The sequence below is a fragment of the Gopherus flavomarginatus genome, chromosome 10 (genome assembly GCF_025201925.1).
Source record: "Gopherus flavomarginatus isolate rGopFla2 chromosome 10, rGopFla2.mat.asm, whole genome shotgun sequence".
NCBI lineage: Eukaryota > Metazoa > Chordata > Testudines > Testudinidae > Gopherus > Gopherus flavomarginatus.
This window is the reverse complement of record NC_066626.1, coordinates 32,357,961-32,374,783: the sequence shown is the minus strand read 5'-3', so window position 1 is coordinate 32,374,783 and position 16,823 is coordinate 32,357,961. Positions and strand designations below refer to the sequence as shown.

General features: G+C 40.1%; 1 protein-coding gene across 4 annotated transcripts in view; it reads right to left on the bottom strand.

Annotated features, from left to right (window-relative positions):
- Positions 1-16,823, bottom strand: part of CALCRL (calcitonin receptor like receptor) — a 101,223-nt gene that overhangs the window by 42,592 nt on the left and 41,808 nt on the right. For 2 of the 4 annotated variants that reach the window (XM_050916424.1, XM_050916425.1), the window contains exons 2-6: positions 14,998-15,148; positions 6,981-7,069; positions 4,946-5,048; positions 2,419-2,563; positions 850-960 (exon numbers count right to left, since the gene is read on the bottom strand). In XM_050916424.1, the coding sequence (XP_050772381.1) occupies positions 850-960; positions 2,419-2,563; positions 4,946-4,999 (310 nt within the window). In that variant the 5' untranslated portion in view covers positions 5,000-5,048; positions 6,981-7,069; positions 14,998-15,148. The remainder of the gene's footprint in view (positions 1-849; positions 961-2,418; positions 2,564-4,945; positions 5,049-6,980; positions 7,070-14,997; positions 15,149-16,823) is intronic. The other 2 variants (XM_050916421.1, XM_050916422.1) reach the window with 1 other exon arrangement.

Below are 16,823 nucleotides of genomic sequence, written 5' to 3'. Positions count from 1 at the left end.
AAAAACTGGCAAAGGACAGACAGCTTTATTAGTGTGAAGAGAGAGCTTTCTTACATTAATATGAATTTTGAGAACCATTGTATTTGCTTGGCAAGGGCAAGCAAACAAAAATCCTTCAATCTAATTACTCTAAAACTGTATCTCACAAACATGATAAGAAGATTTTAAGGTCTTATGTGACAATCAGGCATCTAAATTAAAAACTGACATTTTAGTCTAATAAATAAGAGAGAAAAGAAAATGTCATGAGAGATATTGCTTATAATGTTCACAGTCACTGAAGAAATTGCTTTATCTGTGAATGCTTTACTGCCAATGCCGAGCCAAATAGTCCCAGGCATGAAAGGGCACTGGGAGACCCCAAACACAACAGAATCACTCTGGTTTATGACATTCTCATGACCACAGAGGGCATGTTTCAGTTAAGAATATAGGTCAAGGTTGACCATGGAGGGAACGTAGTTAACTGTGACCAGCTGAATTTGAGGTAAAAGGTATTAACATATGTCTACATGTTAGGGAAACATTCTGAGTTAACTAACACATTAACAAACCTTGCACTACCCTCAACTTCTTTTTCTAATCTATACAGCCTTGCAGGGGCAATTATCAGTGTGGTGGTGCAGTGGGGAGTGTCCTGCCAGTGGGTGTGTGTGGCCAGTGGACCTGGGCAAGGAGCAGGTGCATACATCCAGTAGGTGTGCAATAACATGGAACCTTTCGTAGTAGCAGCTGCCAAGGAGCTGAGCCACTGATGTGTGCTTGGTGGTTAGATCAAGAAGGAGATTAAATCAAACCCACATGCCATTTAGCCAAACAAAACTGGCATACAGGTTCATACACATTTACCTGATGGGTTAAAGTCCTGAAAGTAATCAGGACAGCGTTGTACTGATATGGTTCCTGCTGCAGCATCATTCCAACACAACCAACCATCCCATGTTCTGTTACAGTAAGGACCTGCACAAATGTAGAGAAATCAGATAATAAAGTTTGATTCCACATTCACAAAAGCCTTACAATAATTAGATGTAAAATCTGGAAGTGAGCATATAAACCAAATAATTTCTCTAATAGTTATCCCAGGTCTTTTACATGTAGCTTTTAAATCTTCAACACAGAACAAAAGTATTTCAATCAAAAGCAAACTTCTTTTCTTGAATAAAAATCTTAAAGCAACGATTTGGAATGAGCTTTTAAAGGATGAAGTAAAATCTTTGCCAAAATATGTTAATTAAAATTCTGTCTGCTCCGATGATAAGAAGAGTGCCTTTATTTGTAAGTACATTTCTTTCATTAAGATGTATTTAAAATGTGTCATCATTCACCATAACTGTGACTACAAAGGCCTAATCTGCACTTTATACTCAATGCCAGGTCTAGAGTAGAGCTACGCAGATAGTCACAGCCCTGAGACCCGAGTGACTGAACTAACCAGTTTAAATTGAAATAATCTATGTTAGGATAAAGAATAAACTTGTAAAGACCATTTCCTTGCTTTTATTTATACAGCAGAGCTATACAATATGCCACACAGCCATGTGAAGGCACAGATCTGTATGAGTTATTCTTATTTTTAAACTGCATAAACATTTGTCTTGACTATAGATGATAATTTAATCAGGAGAAAAAAAATCAGTGTAAAATCTCTTTTCTCCCACCTTCTAAGATTCCAGTATTTTTTTAAAAAGATTTTAAAAGGGAAAGTGAATAATTCCATCTTGAATATCTTCATGAGTTCCTGTAAGCTGTTTGTGTCAAAAGTCGGTTATTATTTAAAAGGCAAAGAATATTTCTGGGACCCAGAAGTTAGAAGAAAGCAAGGATGTTCCAATATGTGAACATTTCCAGTTAAGTATTTATATCACCTGTTTAACATGAAGATGCTTTCATTGTTCCTAAGGACATGAAACAGCTGGCCCAGAGGGGCTGAAGTACCTATAATACCTATAGGTGGGTACACTTTCTTCATTTATCTGGGCAGGAATTAAATAGTTAGTAATCCATATCTATAAATAAAACATTAGGTCTGCAGGCAGTGGTGTTTTGGGTAGCTAACATACTGCAGCACCTTTCCATAGCAATTAAATATTCTTCCTCACTGCTAAGGAAAAATCACATGCATGTCATCCTGAAAGTTACAGAAATGCAATTTGTGTTATAGACCAAAAAAGTTACTAATAAGACAAGGAAGGAGGAGGACTTTAAAGTTCCTTAGTTATACAATTAAAATCTACTGTCTACTTCCTCTAGGTACTGCTTCTTCGATTATAAATTCTCTGCATTAGGGGCCATCCATCCATCCATCCATCTTTCTTTCTTGTTCTATGTTTGTACATCACCTAGCACAACAGGACTCTAGTCCTTTAGTCCTAGGCACTATGGCAATTCAAATAATAAATAAGAAAAACCATTTACCTTCTTTACCACGAATAGGATCTTGTGTAATTTTCTGATAGCATTCATACTGTGCTGTCATAATTTTATTCCTAGTCACACTCAAATGAGTGTAGTCTTGTGTCACATTCTGATTCTGCTCATTTGGTATAGCAATGGCAAAAAACTAGGAAGAAAACGAGATTTAAAAATACATATATATTGGAAAGTTATCATTGTTTTCACAGTACTTTTTTCTGTAACCGCTACACTGGATCTTTTTCCAGAGGGGTAACCATGCTAGTCTGTATCAGCAAAACAAACGAGGAGTACTTGTGGCACCTTAGAGACTAATACATTGATTTGGGTATAAGCTTTTGTGGGCTAAAGCCCACTTCATCAGATGTATGAGGCCCAACTACAAAAACTAATTTCCCCCTACTGTTACTCACATCTTCTTATCAACTGGTTGAAATGGGCCACCCTGATTACATTGGCCTCATTACTACAAAAGTGATTTTTCCTCCCTTGGTATTCTACTGTTGAGAACAGCCCACTTCCACTTTAATTGAATTGTCTCATTAGCACTTGGTAAGGCCACTCCCATCTTTTCATGTACTGTGTATATATATCTGTCTACTGTATTTTCCACTCCATGCATCTGATGAAGTGGATTTTAGCCCACAAAAGCGTGCCCAAATAAATTTTAGTCTTAAGATGCCTCAAGTTTTCCTCGTTGTTTTTAGTGGATCTTCTGTTTTTCAGGTTAGTAAGCTGATATATAAGGAGCTTGCAATTATTATTATTCTTGAAACAATTTCACCAAAAGTAGCCATTAGAACTCATTACAGACAAGCTGGTTTTCTTCCTGTTCATTTGGTGAGTGTTCTTACTATTAAATCAAAATAAAGTACCCCTGCCTGAGGGCAGAAGTGATGGTCTGACATGATAAGACTGCAATTGATAATGGAAGAGAATAAAATGTATTGACAAAATCAGAAGAAGATTAAGGGCCTTTTACAAAGCCCATTGAAGTAAATTAAAGTGTGAACATTGATTCTGAAGGAATTTGGATCAAGCCCCAAAGGATTTTCTATGAAACAAGACTTACTAATTGAAGTTATTGGGGCTTTTGGTTTGTTTTAGGGCTGTTTGGTTTCCTCTATAGTTTATAAAGCATAAAACAAACCACACCAAAACAGTAAGGTCAAAGGAATTGGGTGATCAATGTGTTACCGTAGTCATATGGAGGACACATTATTCTGAGTTTATACGGACACTTATACTAAGTTATGAAAATAAGGAGAGTCAGACTGAAGACTGACAATGAAAAGTTTTTCACTGACTGTATTGCGTACCTATTGGCCTTAGAAATCTATCAGTCTGTCTATCTATCATAAGTCCCATCTGCTCTAGTTGAAGTCAATGGAAGTTTTCCCATTGGCATAAATGGGTATAAGGTCAGAACCCACCACTGCTGCAAAACCCATTGCTAGTGGAGGGCACAACTGTGATCAATGGCCGGAAAGGATTTCAAATTTCTGTACTTCTCCTAGTTACTACACAGGCTGTCATAACTATAAAGGGAAGGGAACCGCCCTCCTGTGTACAATACTATAAAATCCCTCATGGCCAGATACACCAAAATCCTTTTACCTGTAAAGGGTTAAGAAGCTCAGGAAACCTGGCTGACACCTGACCCAAAGGACCAATAAGGGGACAAGATACTTTCAAATCTTGGTGGAGGGAAGGCTTTTGTTTGTGCTCTTTGTTTTGGGGGTTGTTCACTCTTGGGACTAAGAGGGATCAGACGTCAATCCAGGCTCTCCAAATCTTTCTGAACCAGTCTCTCATATTTCAAACTTGTAAGTAACAGCCAGGCAATGCATGTTAGTTTTATTTTTGTTTTCTCAACTTGTAAATGTTCCTTTTTGCTGAGAGGATTTTACCTCTGTTTGCTGTAACTTTGAACCTAAGGCTAGAGGGGGTTTCTCTGGGCTCTATGAATCTGATTACCCTGTAAAGTTATTTTCCATCCTGATTTTACAGAGATGATTTTTACCTTTCTTTCTTTAATTAAAAGCTTTCTTTTTAAGAACCTGATTGATTTTTCCTTGTTTTAAGATCCAAGGGGACTGGATCTGGACTCACGAGGAATTGGTGGGGGAAAGGAGGGAGGATGGTTAAATTCTCCTTGTGTTAAGATCCAAGGGGTTGGATCAGTGTTCTCCAGGGACTTGGTGAAGAAGTCTCTCAAAACTATCCAGAAAAGGGAGCTAGTAGTTGAGAGTGGTGGCAGCAAGACCAGATCTAAGCTGCTAGTTAAGCTTAGAGGTGTTCATGCAGGTCCCCACATCTGTACCCTAAAGTTCACAGTGGGGAAGGAACCTTGACACAGGCATTAAAATCAGGATATACCATTAAAGAGAATTGTCCTCTACTAGAGCTTTATATTAGAGCAAGACAAGAATATCCTGTATTTCCATATTTGTCAGAGAAGTTAAGATCTGTGTCGAAGCTCTGAAAACTGAAAGCGGAAATACATGTTAAGGAAAACGTTAAAACTCACCATGGTAACTGACAAGAGGAGCAGCGACTGAATGATCCAATTTCTCTCCATCATTAAATCTGATTCAATGTGTTTTATGCTACAGTTCAACAACAAGATCAAGCTGCAATGGAAAAGTTGTAAGAAAAATAGAAGTAATTCATATAATTCAAAATCTACTGAAAACTGACAAAAATGGCTGCCATTTTTCTTTATAGGTCACTACAATCAATATATCTAGAGCCCAGTTGTGACTCCATTTCCAAGGCTACAACTCCTATCACTCAGGTGGTGCAAAAGGGTAATCCACAGCAGATCACAGGCAGATAATTCCCATGACATGGGGGGACTACATGTTAGTGTATCTGTGTTGCTATTTGGACCCACAGCTCTGCCTCCACCTCCTCCCAACACAAGGGCTGTGCTGGGGTGGGGAAGAGGGCATGGCAGAGCTCTGCTACACCAATCCTCCACTGGAAAGATCTATTAAGGACCCTACATCAATGTGGAATTAAGATATGCCTGATAACAGCTCCAAGTGGTATCAGAACCAGAGCTGTCTCTCCAATTCAGGGAACTGGAGCTGACGCTGGTTCCCCAAAGACTCTCTGTGGCTAAGTGGAATTCTGGTGCAGGAGAGAATCTGCCCCATTACACTATAGGTCATTAAACATGCAGTAAATTCTGGCTACACACGAGGGTTGAAACCCATGTGTTAAGTAAAACTGCAGTTTAGTTTATATGAGTGTTTAACTGGCATGTTTAAAAAGGAAATTCCACTCCTTCCTTCCTTTTACTCCTGTGACACTGATGGAAAAACTGATCCATAGGCAGCAACTTTAGGCTAATGCTACAGCTTCCCAGGGATGATGGGAGTCAATGCAGGGATTAACAGCAAGCTGTAAAATATCTTCCATATCTGCTGATAGTTGAACATTCCCAAATATGGAAATATCAGATCTTTGTAGAACTCCTGTAACATCTCTCCCATAAACATAATAATGTATTTCCATTACCCAGCAAGAGAATAAATGAATAAATAATTAAATACATAAAATTCTGTGTTCTGTTCCTTGTCTGTAGATGTAAACAGTGTGGGAACAGGATACCACTTTATGTATAACAAATGCATTGCACATGTATTTCTGAACACTTTAAAAAGTAAGTTCAGCTATTCCAAGGGCACCTTTTCACATAACAATGCAGATTGTTATATGAATGAATCTTTGTACATTGAGGTACAAATCCATTAACACCCCTTAAAAGGCACAAAATCTCTTTCAAACCACATATATAGACATAATTGATCCTCCTGTGGGAAACCCTGTGGAAGGGGGTTGACAGGAGGAAATCTCTGAGAGGTTCCCTTGCAATGATTTGTTCCATTGTGGGGTTGGATTTGCTCCCCACAAAACAGGCCACAGGGCTCAAACCACCTTCCCCTCAGACTCCGTAGATATGGGGATAAGTGGAAAGGCAGGACCAACCATACAAAGGCCTATTCCTCCTAAGAGGCTCCCCAGCCCACACCTTTCCTGCTGCTCTAGTAGGTGCTCTAACAGCCTCCCCTAAGGAGGGAGCCCTATCAAGAAGATGATCCAGCAGAAAGATAATTCAGTGTGGGCCATACCACATTATTTTAGGGAATAACATGACCCTAGCCCTCCTCCCTTGACTCCAGATGTCTGTGTAGATCCCTGGACTTATGGAGCATCCTCAGCAGAGTTCAGTTGAAGTGGGTGCTGCCATAGAGATATCTAAGACCTTCCGCCTCTTCTACATGGAAGGCATGATCCATGCACTGAGGGGACCTTCCAAATGTTGATCTGGGGGATATGATCTGGCCTTACTTTTCTAAATTAACATATTTTACTATATTAGCATTAATTACTATTAATAGTAGTAGTAATCCACAGTACTGTAGGACTGAGCTTCAGATTGTGGACGACACTACCAGAGCTACTCCAGCATTACTTAAGCCACAAAAATCATATTCCGGATATTGCAGGTTTAACTGATGTTGAAGGGAGAGCACTGTTGTGAGCCAATTACTTACATGCAAAGGTGTGTCCAGATTCCAACCACATTTTCCTTTGGGTCATACTCACTCTTGTCTTGGATATTTTCTTATCCAGTAGTTATGTCCTACAAGAGATTGATTGGTGACAATAAGCAAACAATTGAGCATACCTTGACCAGCAGGAGTCATTTCACACAGAATCCATAACACAAAAATCACAATCTTATATACATAATGATGATGGTAAGCAAGAAGCCTGCCTGTCTTTTGTATTTTGTACAATGCCTAGTACAATTGGGGCCTTGACTACTTGGTACTATTGTAATACAAATAATTACTAAACATTCTTACTTTTGGGGATGTAGAGTTTGTTTAATTTTCAGGGTTTAATGAAGCCTGGTATAAGGTTAAAGCAGTGGTCCCCAACCTTTTTTGTCTGGCGCGCACCAGACAATGAGCCACGGACGACCATGGCAGCGGATGAGCATCCACTGAAATGCCACCAACAAGTGACAACGTCAAAAGGCATCGCTGCCGAAATGCTGCCGACAAGTAGCATCATCCAGAGGCGTCGCCACCGAAATACCACTGAAAAATGGTGGCATTTCGGCGGCGACGCCTCTGGATGAAGCAGCTTGTCGGCAGCATTTCAGTGGATGCTTGTCCACTGGCCAGTACATGGGTGCACTTAGATGCTCCAGCGGGCACCATGGCACCCGTAGGCACTGCGTTGGGGACCCCTGGGTTAAAGACACTTACAGTTGTGCCTGTTTATACTAGGCATGAATTTGGCCCAATATCATTCTCTCTCTCTCTTCTACTATTGGTAGGTAACCGTCCTGAGGTGTCTTCCAACCCTAATCTTCTATGATTCTATGATTCTATTTAGCAATGTTGTCACCCTTGTTAGTGTACTTCTGGAGTAGGAGGGCTCCCTAGCCAGAAGCTTTATCAGATTATTTGACTATCAACCTGATTCTTAATAAGTAATGTAAGATGTAGTGTGTTCTTTTGTTGTAACTTTGCCTTAATAAAAAGTTAAAACATATTCTTGAAAGTGGGTCCTTGCAGAGACCATTATCTGATATACAGACTAGGAAGAAGTATTGTTAGTTAGTTTCTAGCTAGTCTGTTTGTAAAACGAACATCGAAACAGTACATGTGTATTGAGCAAAGCATGATATCATCCCAGTGGTAATGGAGACTTTTGATTGTTAGACTTCAAGAGCCCATTGCCTCTCAGGTTACCCACATACAATCTCTGGAACATGTGACCAGGGCACAGAGCTGAGAGAAAGCTCTACAATTGTATAGGCCTGTTTATTTTCAGTATCTCACATTATGATTTTTTTCTTTATTTATGCATAGCTACCAGTCAAATATTACTCCTATGGGAATTTGAACCAGAAATCAACATTGAAAAATATATTGACTATTGATATGAATTGCTTTAAATGTTCTTCACAGTGGATTATTTCACTTGTTGTCGTTAAAAGAATTTAAACTGGAGCTGGACAAATAAGCTATTGTTTTGGACTGTCACATTCAGATAAACTGAAAGGTCTCTGGACTCATAGCGAAGACAGAGAAAGTAGTTAACTACCTGGGCACAAGGTCATAACACTGAAGGCTGTTGTCTTTTCCTCTCCAAACAATGACATATTAGTGCTAGGAAGTCTCATTTTGTCCTCAAGAACAGTGAGCCAAATGGGGTACCAGGCACTGCTATATATTTTAGGGCATGCAAGCATAATTTAGGATTTTTTTTTGCCTATTTACTGATGATATGCATGAGTCTGAAATTTCAATAATTTTCTCTATAACAGTCCCTAAATAGTTTTCCAAAACATATTCTCACTGACTGATAGATTTAGCATGCAAGGTCAAATAATGCCCTTAGATACACCTGTGTACCTCCATTCACTTCAGAGAGGTTGTACAGTGTACATGAAGACAGAATTTGGCTGTTTTGATTAAGGGTGCAAGACTAGTTACATTTAACATTAAACAATATTGGCCACCTGCTAGCCCAGTTACTTAAATGAGGCACACCTTTTGTAGGTAATGGCTTTGTAAGCATCTCATATCATCTCTTCCAGGGGCATGCTCAAACTCTGAGTTCCTAATTCCCCTTAGTAGACAAGAGATGAGCTCATTTCTGCAATGCTGTGAGTGCTTCCTACTCAGTGTCCCTAAAGTTGTTAATGTACATTCAATTTATACCTAAGAAAAGAAAGTCTCTTCCTAGAGATGACTGCTTTTTTGATATAATTGCAAAATGTGTGGGTGCAGTTCATGTATTATACATTCGGATTTCAGTAAAGAATTTTCTACATCATCTCATGAATTCATTAGCTCAAAATTGATTCTATTTGGTTTGGATAAGAACATTGCAATGTAGATTAAAAAGTGGCTGAAGGATAAACAGCAGTACATAGAGTTAGGGTTGAGGTGGTTGTTGAGATACAGCTGATATAAATGTTGAATCCTATTTTAATGACCCTATCCTGTTTCAGTAATCTGAAAAACGTAAATGGAATTCACAGATGATTCTAAGTTGAAAGGTGTTGCGAGCAGAAGTAAGGAAACTAAATACAAGGGTATCTGTGGAGAGAAGATTTAACTTGGGAAAGATCCAGGATAATATATTTGGGGGAATATAGTCAGATACAAAAATATTTTTAATGGCAGAAAAAAACAGAAAGCATTAATGCTGAAAGAAACCTAAGAATAACAGTGTAAAAAATATTCCCACAGTGGAAGTCTAACTCTACATAAAATTGCAAGTAGTTAAGGATGTTCATATAGGCAGTTATTTTGCAATGCAAATTTGGCTGTTTGTGGGAGGGAGGTGTTTTTTTGTTTTTTTAAATAGAGTCCTCTATCACAGTCATATCTAGGAAAGTAACAGTCCAGTGATACTTACAAACTTTAAGAGATTTGAATGAGAATAGTTTTAAAAGAAATTTAAAACAGTTTATTCCTAGATTCTCAGGCCAGAAGAGACCATTGAGATAATCTAATCTAAAATGGGGCATAGATCTTCCCCAAAATAATTCATGGAGCATATCTTTTACAAAAACATTCAATCTTGACTTAAAAATTGTCAATGATCGAGAATCTACCACAACCCTTGGTAAGTTGTTCCAATGGTTAATTACACTCACTGTGAAAACGTGTGCCTTATTTGCGGTCTGAATTTATCTAGCTTCAATTTTCAGCCATTGGATCATGTTATAACGTTCTCTGCTAGACTGAAGAGCCCGTTATTAAATAGTTGTTCCTCATGCAGATACTTATAGACTGTGCTCAAGTCACCTCTTAAACTTCTCTTTGTTAAGTTAAATAAAAGGCTCCCCAGCTGGACTTCATGCATGAAGTATGGCAGCCAGGCAACTGCCCGGATGCCCCACTTCCTTTCAGGAAGAGGGAAGACTGGAATGCATTGTGCGAGACAAAATCAAGGCTGCCCGGGGGGGGGGGAGGGGCGGCCAAGTGGGGCAATTTGCCCCAGGCCCCGGGACCCGCAGGGGCCCTGCGAGCCCTGGCCTGGCGGTGGTCTGGGTCTTCAGTGGCATTTTGGCGGCGGGGGGCCCTTCAATCACTTCAGGTCTTCAGCGGCATTTCGGCAGCAGGGGGCACTTCAGTGCTGCCGAAGATGTGGAGCGACTGAAGGGCCCCCTGCCGCTGAAATGCTGCCAAAGACCCGGACCGCCACCCGGTGAGTACAAGCACCGCAGCTCCCCTGCTTTGCTCCAGGTCCCCTGAATCCTTTGGGCAGCCCTGGACAAAGTCCAACCAGGGAGTCTGCAGATACAGGAGAATAGGGGCATGAGATACCCAAACTACTTCTCCCATCTGTCTACTGACTGTAATTGGCAACTCCGTAATGAGAGAGGACAAGTATTATTACAGTGGTTCAGATTAACATGAGCTTTTTAAAAGTCCATCAAATATGCAACTTGATAGAAACATGGTGGAAGCCCATGCACTGAGTCCCCCTCTCTTCCCTCACATCTCTATGTGCTGCTGACAGATTCAACAAGACAGACAACAGGTCATCAGTTTACACATTAGATATTAAGAGTAAGTGTGATTTAATGTATTAATTGATAGAAATATTTTCTAAAATAAAGGCCTCAGAATTAGCATGGGGAATTTCAACAGTAAATCAGTTCTTCAAATATCACACTTGTATGTTATTTTATTGCCTGCTGTACAGAATACGAGATAACTTAACCATATTAACTGCATGTTTCTTCTCTTTATTACATTCCTCTCAGCCAAATTATTTCTATTTTTTATTTTATTTTATATTATTTCCATTACTTTTGTAGTATTTGTTGCTGTCAGCAGTGACATGTACTCAGAAGGCAGAGCTCCACAACTGTAGAATGAACTGAGCCAAAAGAGTCATTCATAAAGCTTTAACAGATGTTTTTTCCCTTCCCCTCCTGCCTTCTCCACAAAGCCACCCTGCCCACATCAACAGCTGTTTCTGCTTTTACTCTTTTCCCTTCCTCTCAAGAGTAAATGCCCCCCTGATTGAACTCCAGAAAGGTACCGTTTTAACACAGAGCAAAGGGAGAATACAGCCAGAAATACCAGGGCTTGAACTTATATCCTCTGGGCATAGCTAGCACAAGCTAGGCATCTTTCGGACATCACACACACTCTCTCTGGGAGAGTGTTTTCAGAATGACTGATTTAAGCTCCATGTAGTGTTGGAGCCATCAGGAAAATCTGCAACACTGAATTTACAGCTGTATATGCAAACCTCTTTGGTTGAAAAATTGAAGTGGATGGTTTATGACAACACTCTGTCACACACAAAGAGTACTTCCTGATTTTGATTGGTTGGAATTACTCTGATAATCACTGTTCTCACAATATTTTGTTATCTCTGTTTCTATTTAGAATCAGGGAGTGAGGAGGCATAGGACTCAAAACATTTCAAACCTCAGGCAAGCTTTTGGTTTGGTTCATTCCAAGATATTGGCAAAGGACCAAGCTGGAAATGATCCAAACTTTTTCATGCATCCCTAATTCAAATGGCCTGCAAGGATCTTTTGACAGTTTGAGGAAATCTCAAATCAAAATCATGTTCCAAATGGAACAGCACATAGGGCCCAATTCTGGCAGGTGCTAATCACCCTCATTTACTGTTGACTTCTGGAGCACTCTGCACCTTAGAGGAGGAGGTCCATAATAACTCCTAATTAAGGAGCTTGATTAACAGTGATCGATTAACAGATTCATTGACAAAGCTGAAGGAGGACTGCAAAGTGTCCAGGGCTGCTGCAGTGCAATTTGGAAATATTTTTAATCTGATAAATGACTTTTCAGACTTTGAGGGATTGATTCCCCTTTTACAGAGTTTGAACAAGGGACATCGAGATCCATTATCGATAACACTACCCTGTCCACTAAAGGAGGCTAGCTGACCACAGTTAGCAGTTTGTTGAACTGTTTTTTAACCAGACCTCTAACAATTAGAGGGAAACCCCTTTATAGGTAGCTGATAATTAACATGTTACATCTGAGCAGCACATTTTCAAGTTACTAGAATTCCCTTTTCAACACTGCTTTGAATTAACTCACAGGCAACAGCATGTCGAATTCAGAAGTGTTTTGCCAGCAACATTGCACAAACACCTTTGCAACCCCCCTAGAATTGTTCTTATGGCACTTGTGCAGTGGTAATGAAGCGTTAGCGTCCCATGAGCCTCAAAGGCTTCATTGAAGCACACTCTTTCTCTGGATAAAGCAGGACATGTTACTTGGTGGGCTATACTGCATCTTTCTTTAGTTCTTGGGTGAATTGATACTTTGCCTGAATAAGCTGGATCCTCATGGTGTTATATTTCAGATAGTTCATGTAATAAACACTAACCATAGCCTAACTTAATGTTAATATACTGGGCCAAATTGATCACTAATGCAACTCATTGTGATTTCGATGGGATTGTTGCATTCAGCACACTTACTATAGTCAGGGGCAGCTCCAGGCACCAGCACAGCAAGTGCATGCCTGGAGCAGCAAGCTGCAGGGAGCGGCCTGCTGATCGCTGTGAGGGCGGCAGTCAGGCTTCCTTCGGTGGTGTTTCTGCACAAGGTTCGCAGTCCAACAGTTCTGGCGGTAATTCAGCGGTGGGTACGCTGAAGGTGCGTGACCGGAGGACCTCCTACAGAAATGCTACCCAAACTGTGTGACCGGCGGACCTCCCGCAGAAATGCTGCCGAAGGTTGCCTGACTGCCATGCTTGGGGCAGCAAAAAACATAGAGCCGTCCCTGACTATAGTTACCTTTTCTGTTCTGCTATGTAACTGTTATCTCCCAAGCCCGGACAAAGCAGAAAAGGAGAAATTAAATCACTTGGCGCATATACTTTTTTCAAATAATGCTCTGAAAATCATTGGCTATAATTATGGCTGGTTCTGAGTACGTGCTAGTGGTGAGAAGTGGGATCACAGAGCCATTCCCAGTACACTGCAAAGGAGGCAGCCATGTTTTGCTTGCAAAATGCTGTGGACCACAAGAGGAGAAAGCCAGAGGGCAGTTCCTGCAGCATTCAGAACCCTAGAAGAGTAGGATTTGGGTTTGGAATGGAGGGCAGTTGGTAAATATAGAGCAGCACTGGGGAAAGCACATGCAATACCTGCAGAATAGGGCAGAAACATTGCAGGGAATGACACTGGTCCTAGCTACCTCAGAAGTGGTGTTATTCTTGCTCCTGACTTCTGCAGGCATAATGCTTTCAGGGGTCTTCACACTGCTTAGTTCCTTTTCCCTCCACCATTGCACAGGCTCATTGAGCCTTAGTACAGTCCTTTGCAAATTACTTTTGCCTGAAACAAAAACTCCTTGGAGCCCAACACTGTAGCTGTTCTGCATGCAGATCCTTCAGGTAGGGTTTACACATGAAGTGGCTGCAGCATGAAGGCTTGGAGCTCTTTGGGAGTGAGGGTGAGAAAAGAAATTAGCAAGTGGGGAGCAAATGGGGGGAAAGAGGAAGAGGGAGTATGACATAGCTTCATTTTATTGTTGCTGGAAATTGTACATCAGCTTCTTCATGTACTAGCTGGAAATACAGACATTATGATACAGTGCTTCCTTGTACTTTTCTGTCTTTCCCTGAGTCATCCTTTAAGATAAATGTGCTTGAAGGTCTCAGATGTGTTTCAGGTGAACTACTGCAGGCTAGTTCATGACATGGTACATCATTTATACTCTCTTTATGAGTGTGCAAATAATTTTTTATCACTTAAAAGTAAAGTTGTTTGCCAGAGAGCTTGTACAGATTACAGAACAGCCTGTGGCTATGATTACAACACAATGAATTACTCCTGTGCACTTTTCCCCATTAGTAGATTTTGGCTACTACCCAATTACATGTAGTTTTCCATGTCCGACGGATACTATAAGCAGTAATGAGTAATGTTCTTGGCCGTTGGCAATAATACTTAAGATCTTAAAAGACCTATCACAATATGTGGACAGCACTATTTTTTCTGGGAAGTTTAAAGCCATTTTTTATCTTGGTAACAGTGTCTTTTGCATTCAGTTCTAAATGTCTGATGAGATTTTAAATTGTGCTTGGGAGAGCCAGTAGGACTGACACTTTAGGATGGGGATTGAGAGGAAGAAATCTGCACAAGTTTCTGCTTGTGAAACTTTCTCAACAGTTGCTGCATTAGGGGCAAGGTTATTCCTCTCATGCAGAATAGCCAACGGTGCCTACCCAGAAAGGTTGCAGATCCTTCAGGATCAGTGGGAGGCCAGGGCTATTCCTGTTCTCATGGTTATGGCTCACTGCATCAAATCGGTCTCTAGCAGGGGTACACTGATGGGCTAAAGATGGTTCTCCAATGTGTGTACGTGAGGTAGAGGGAAGGAGGAATTGTGGAAGTATTTATACAGTATAAGGCATGACAGGTGGTGGCAATAAGGAGTTTTGGGGAGGAGGGATGATGCTTTCTCCCTGCCCTGACCCATCTGTGCCTCTCCTAGTCTACCCTCTGCCCTTCCTGCCCACTATGAGGACACCCATACCTGTAGTGAGCCTTCCATAGACTTTGAAGAGAAGAGGCAGTCAGAGGTGTGGAACACTGCCAGTGGAACGGGGGCAGGGGGTCACTGTGCCAAGGATCTCCTATGCACTGGGATCATAAAAGGTATGATCCAGCTGTATTTTCTCACGTTTCTGCAAGAATACTTACTGGTGCTAGATAAATACAACCATAACAATCATAATCATACCTTATTTTCCAGAAAAAGCATGTAAGAGCAGAGACAAAATAACAGAATCACTTCACAACATTTTGTAGATTATATTATTTCCGGACAACAGTGATAGCTATTTTGCCTTTTAGAGGGAAGAAGCAATCACAGTCGCATGGCATTGTATCTTCGCGCTCTCATTTCTAGCTCAAACAAAGTAACACAAGCTGGCAGCATTCATCAAACCACCTTCCCTGGGAGAACTAGAAATCGATTTTTGCTTATTTTGCACAAAAAAGGTTGATAACAATCTAGGTTTTATTTACATTTTAAAACAACTGCACCTTTTACTGCTCTTGGCTATAGATTAAAATTAACATACAAATGATTCCCTTTTTGAAGTAGTTGTTAAATAAAGGCACTAGTGGGTTTGGCAATGAACACCTTTGTAAACAGATTGACACTGCTGTAATTTGTTGCCATGCTAGATTTCTTGGTCTATTCATGAGGATATTATTGTGAGAAGTGAGATTTTAAGTTACTGTTAGTAACACCTCCTGGTTGCTTATCAAGTGCCAGTTGTTTCTCGATTTGCTGAAGAACTCGTTCAACCCAGTACTCATTCCTTAAAAGATGTTTCTATATGGTATTTCAGAGAGCAACTCTTATTATTTATTTACTGAAGCTAACAAATCTGCTGGTTCAAACATAAAAAATGCATTTTCCTGTGCAATAGACATTGCACAGGCAGAAGCTCCTGGTAACTTTGTATGGTGCATAATTAAGAACTGCTACTTTAGGACATCACATTCCCTCTAAAAAAAGATGGCAAAGCTATTCAGTGATGCTAAGTTTTGCAGAGAGCTATTATCAACCTGTGTTTTTTCCTGTTTTACGAACATGTTCTGAACAGACATTTAAAATAACTTTCTTTCCTGAAAAGTCTTTGTGCCAAGAGCTTTTTTTTTTTCCCCTCTCCCTGGTTCTACCTACCATGTAAAACAAAGGTTTGTTAAAAAAAGAAATGCACAGTCACGCTTAACATATTTTAAGCAGCGTTAAAGAAAATTTCCGAAATAATCTTGTCTTTAAAATCAATTTATTTTCATGAGCATTCAGAATAACAAAAGTAGCAGCTTTCCAAATGGTCACCATTTTATCATCAACTCCTATTCTTAAAAGGGGCCTGTCCATTAAAAAAATGGTCTGTTCCTAGCAAGAGACCAACTTTAAGAATGCTTTAAAAAATGGAACTTGCGAATATTATTTTACTGAGGCATAATTTAAAAAACCATTATATTGTTAACAGCAAAACAAATAAAATCTTGCACTTCTACAGACTATCCCATCAGAGATCTTAAAGGTCTTGACAAACACTAATCAGTGAAGCTTCAAAACATCCATGTGGATAGGTTAGTTATGGATGGGTGAGCTGTTGCAATGAGAAGCTAAATTGTATTTTTGAAAACAGAATAAGGATGTGGAACAGCCAGGAAAAGAAGATCCCAGGACCTTTGATTTTTTTAATGACAAGTCTTCTTCATTATTCACAATTCATTCAGGGCTTATCAGAAATGCATAATTTAATATCAGTGTTTATTAGTATTGCAGTAGCACCTCAAGGTCCCAATTATAGACCAGGTTGCACTGTGCTAGGA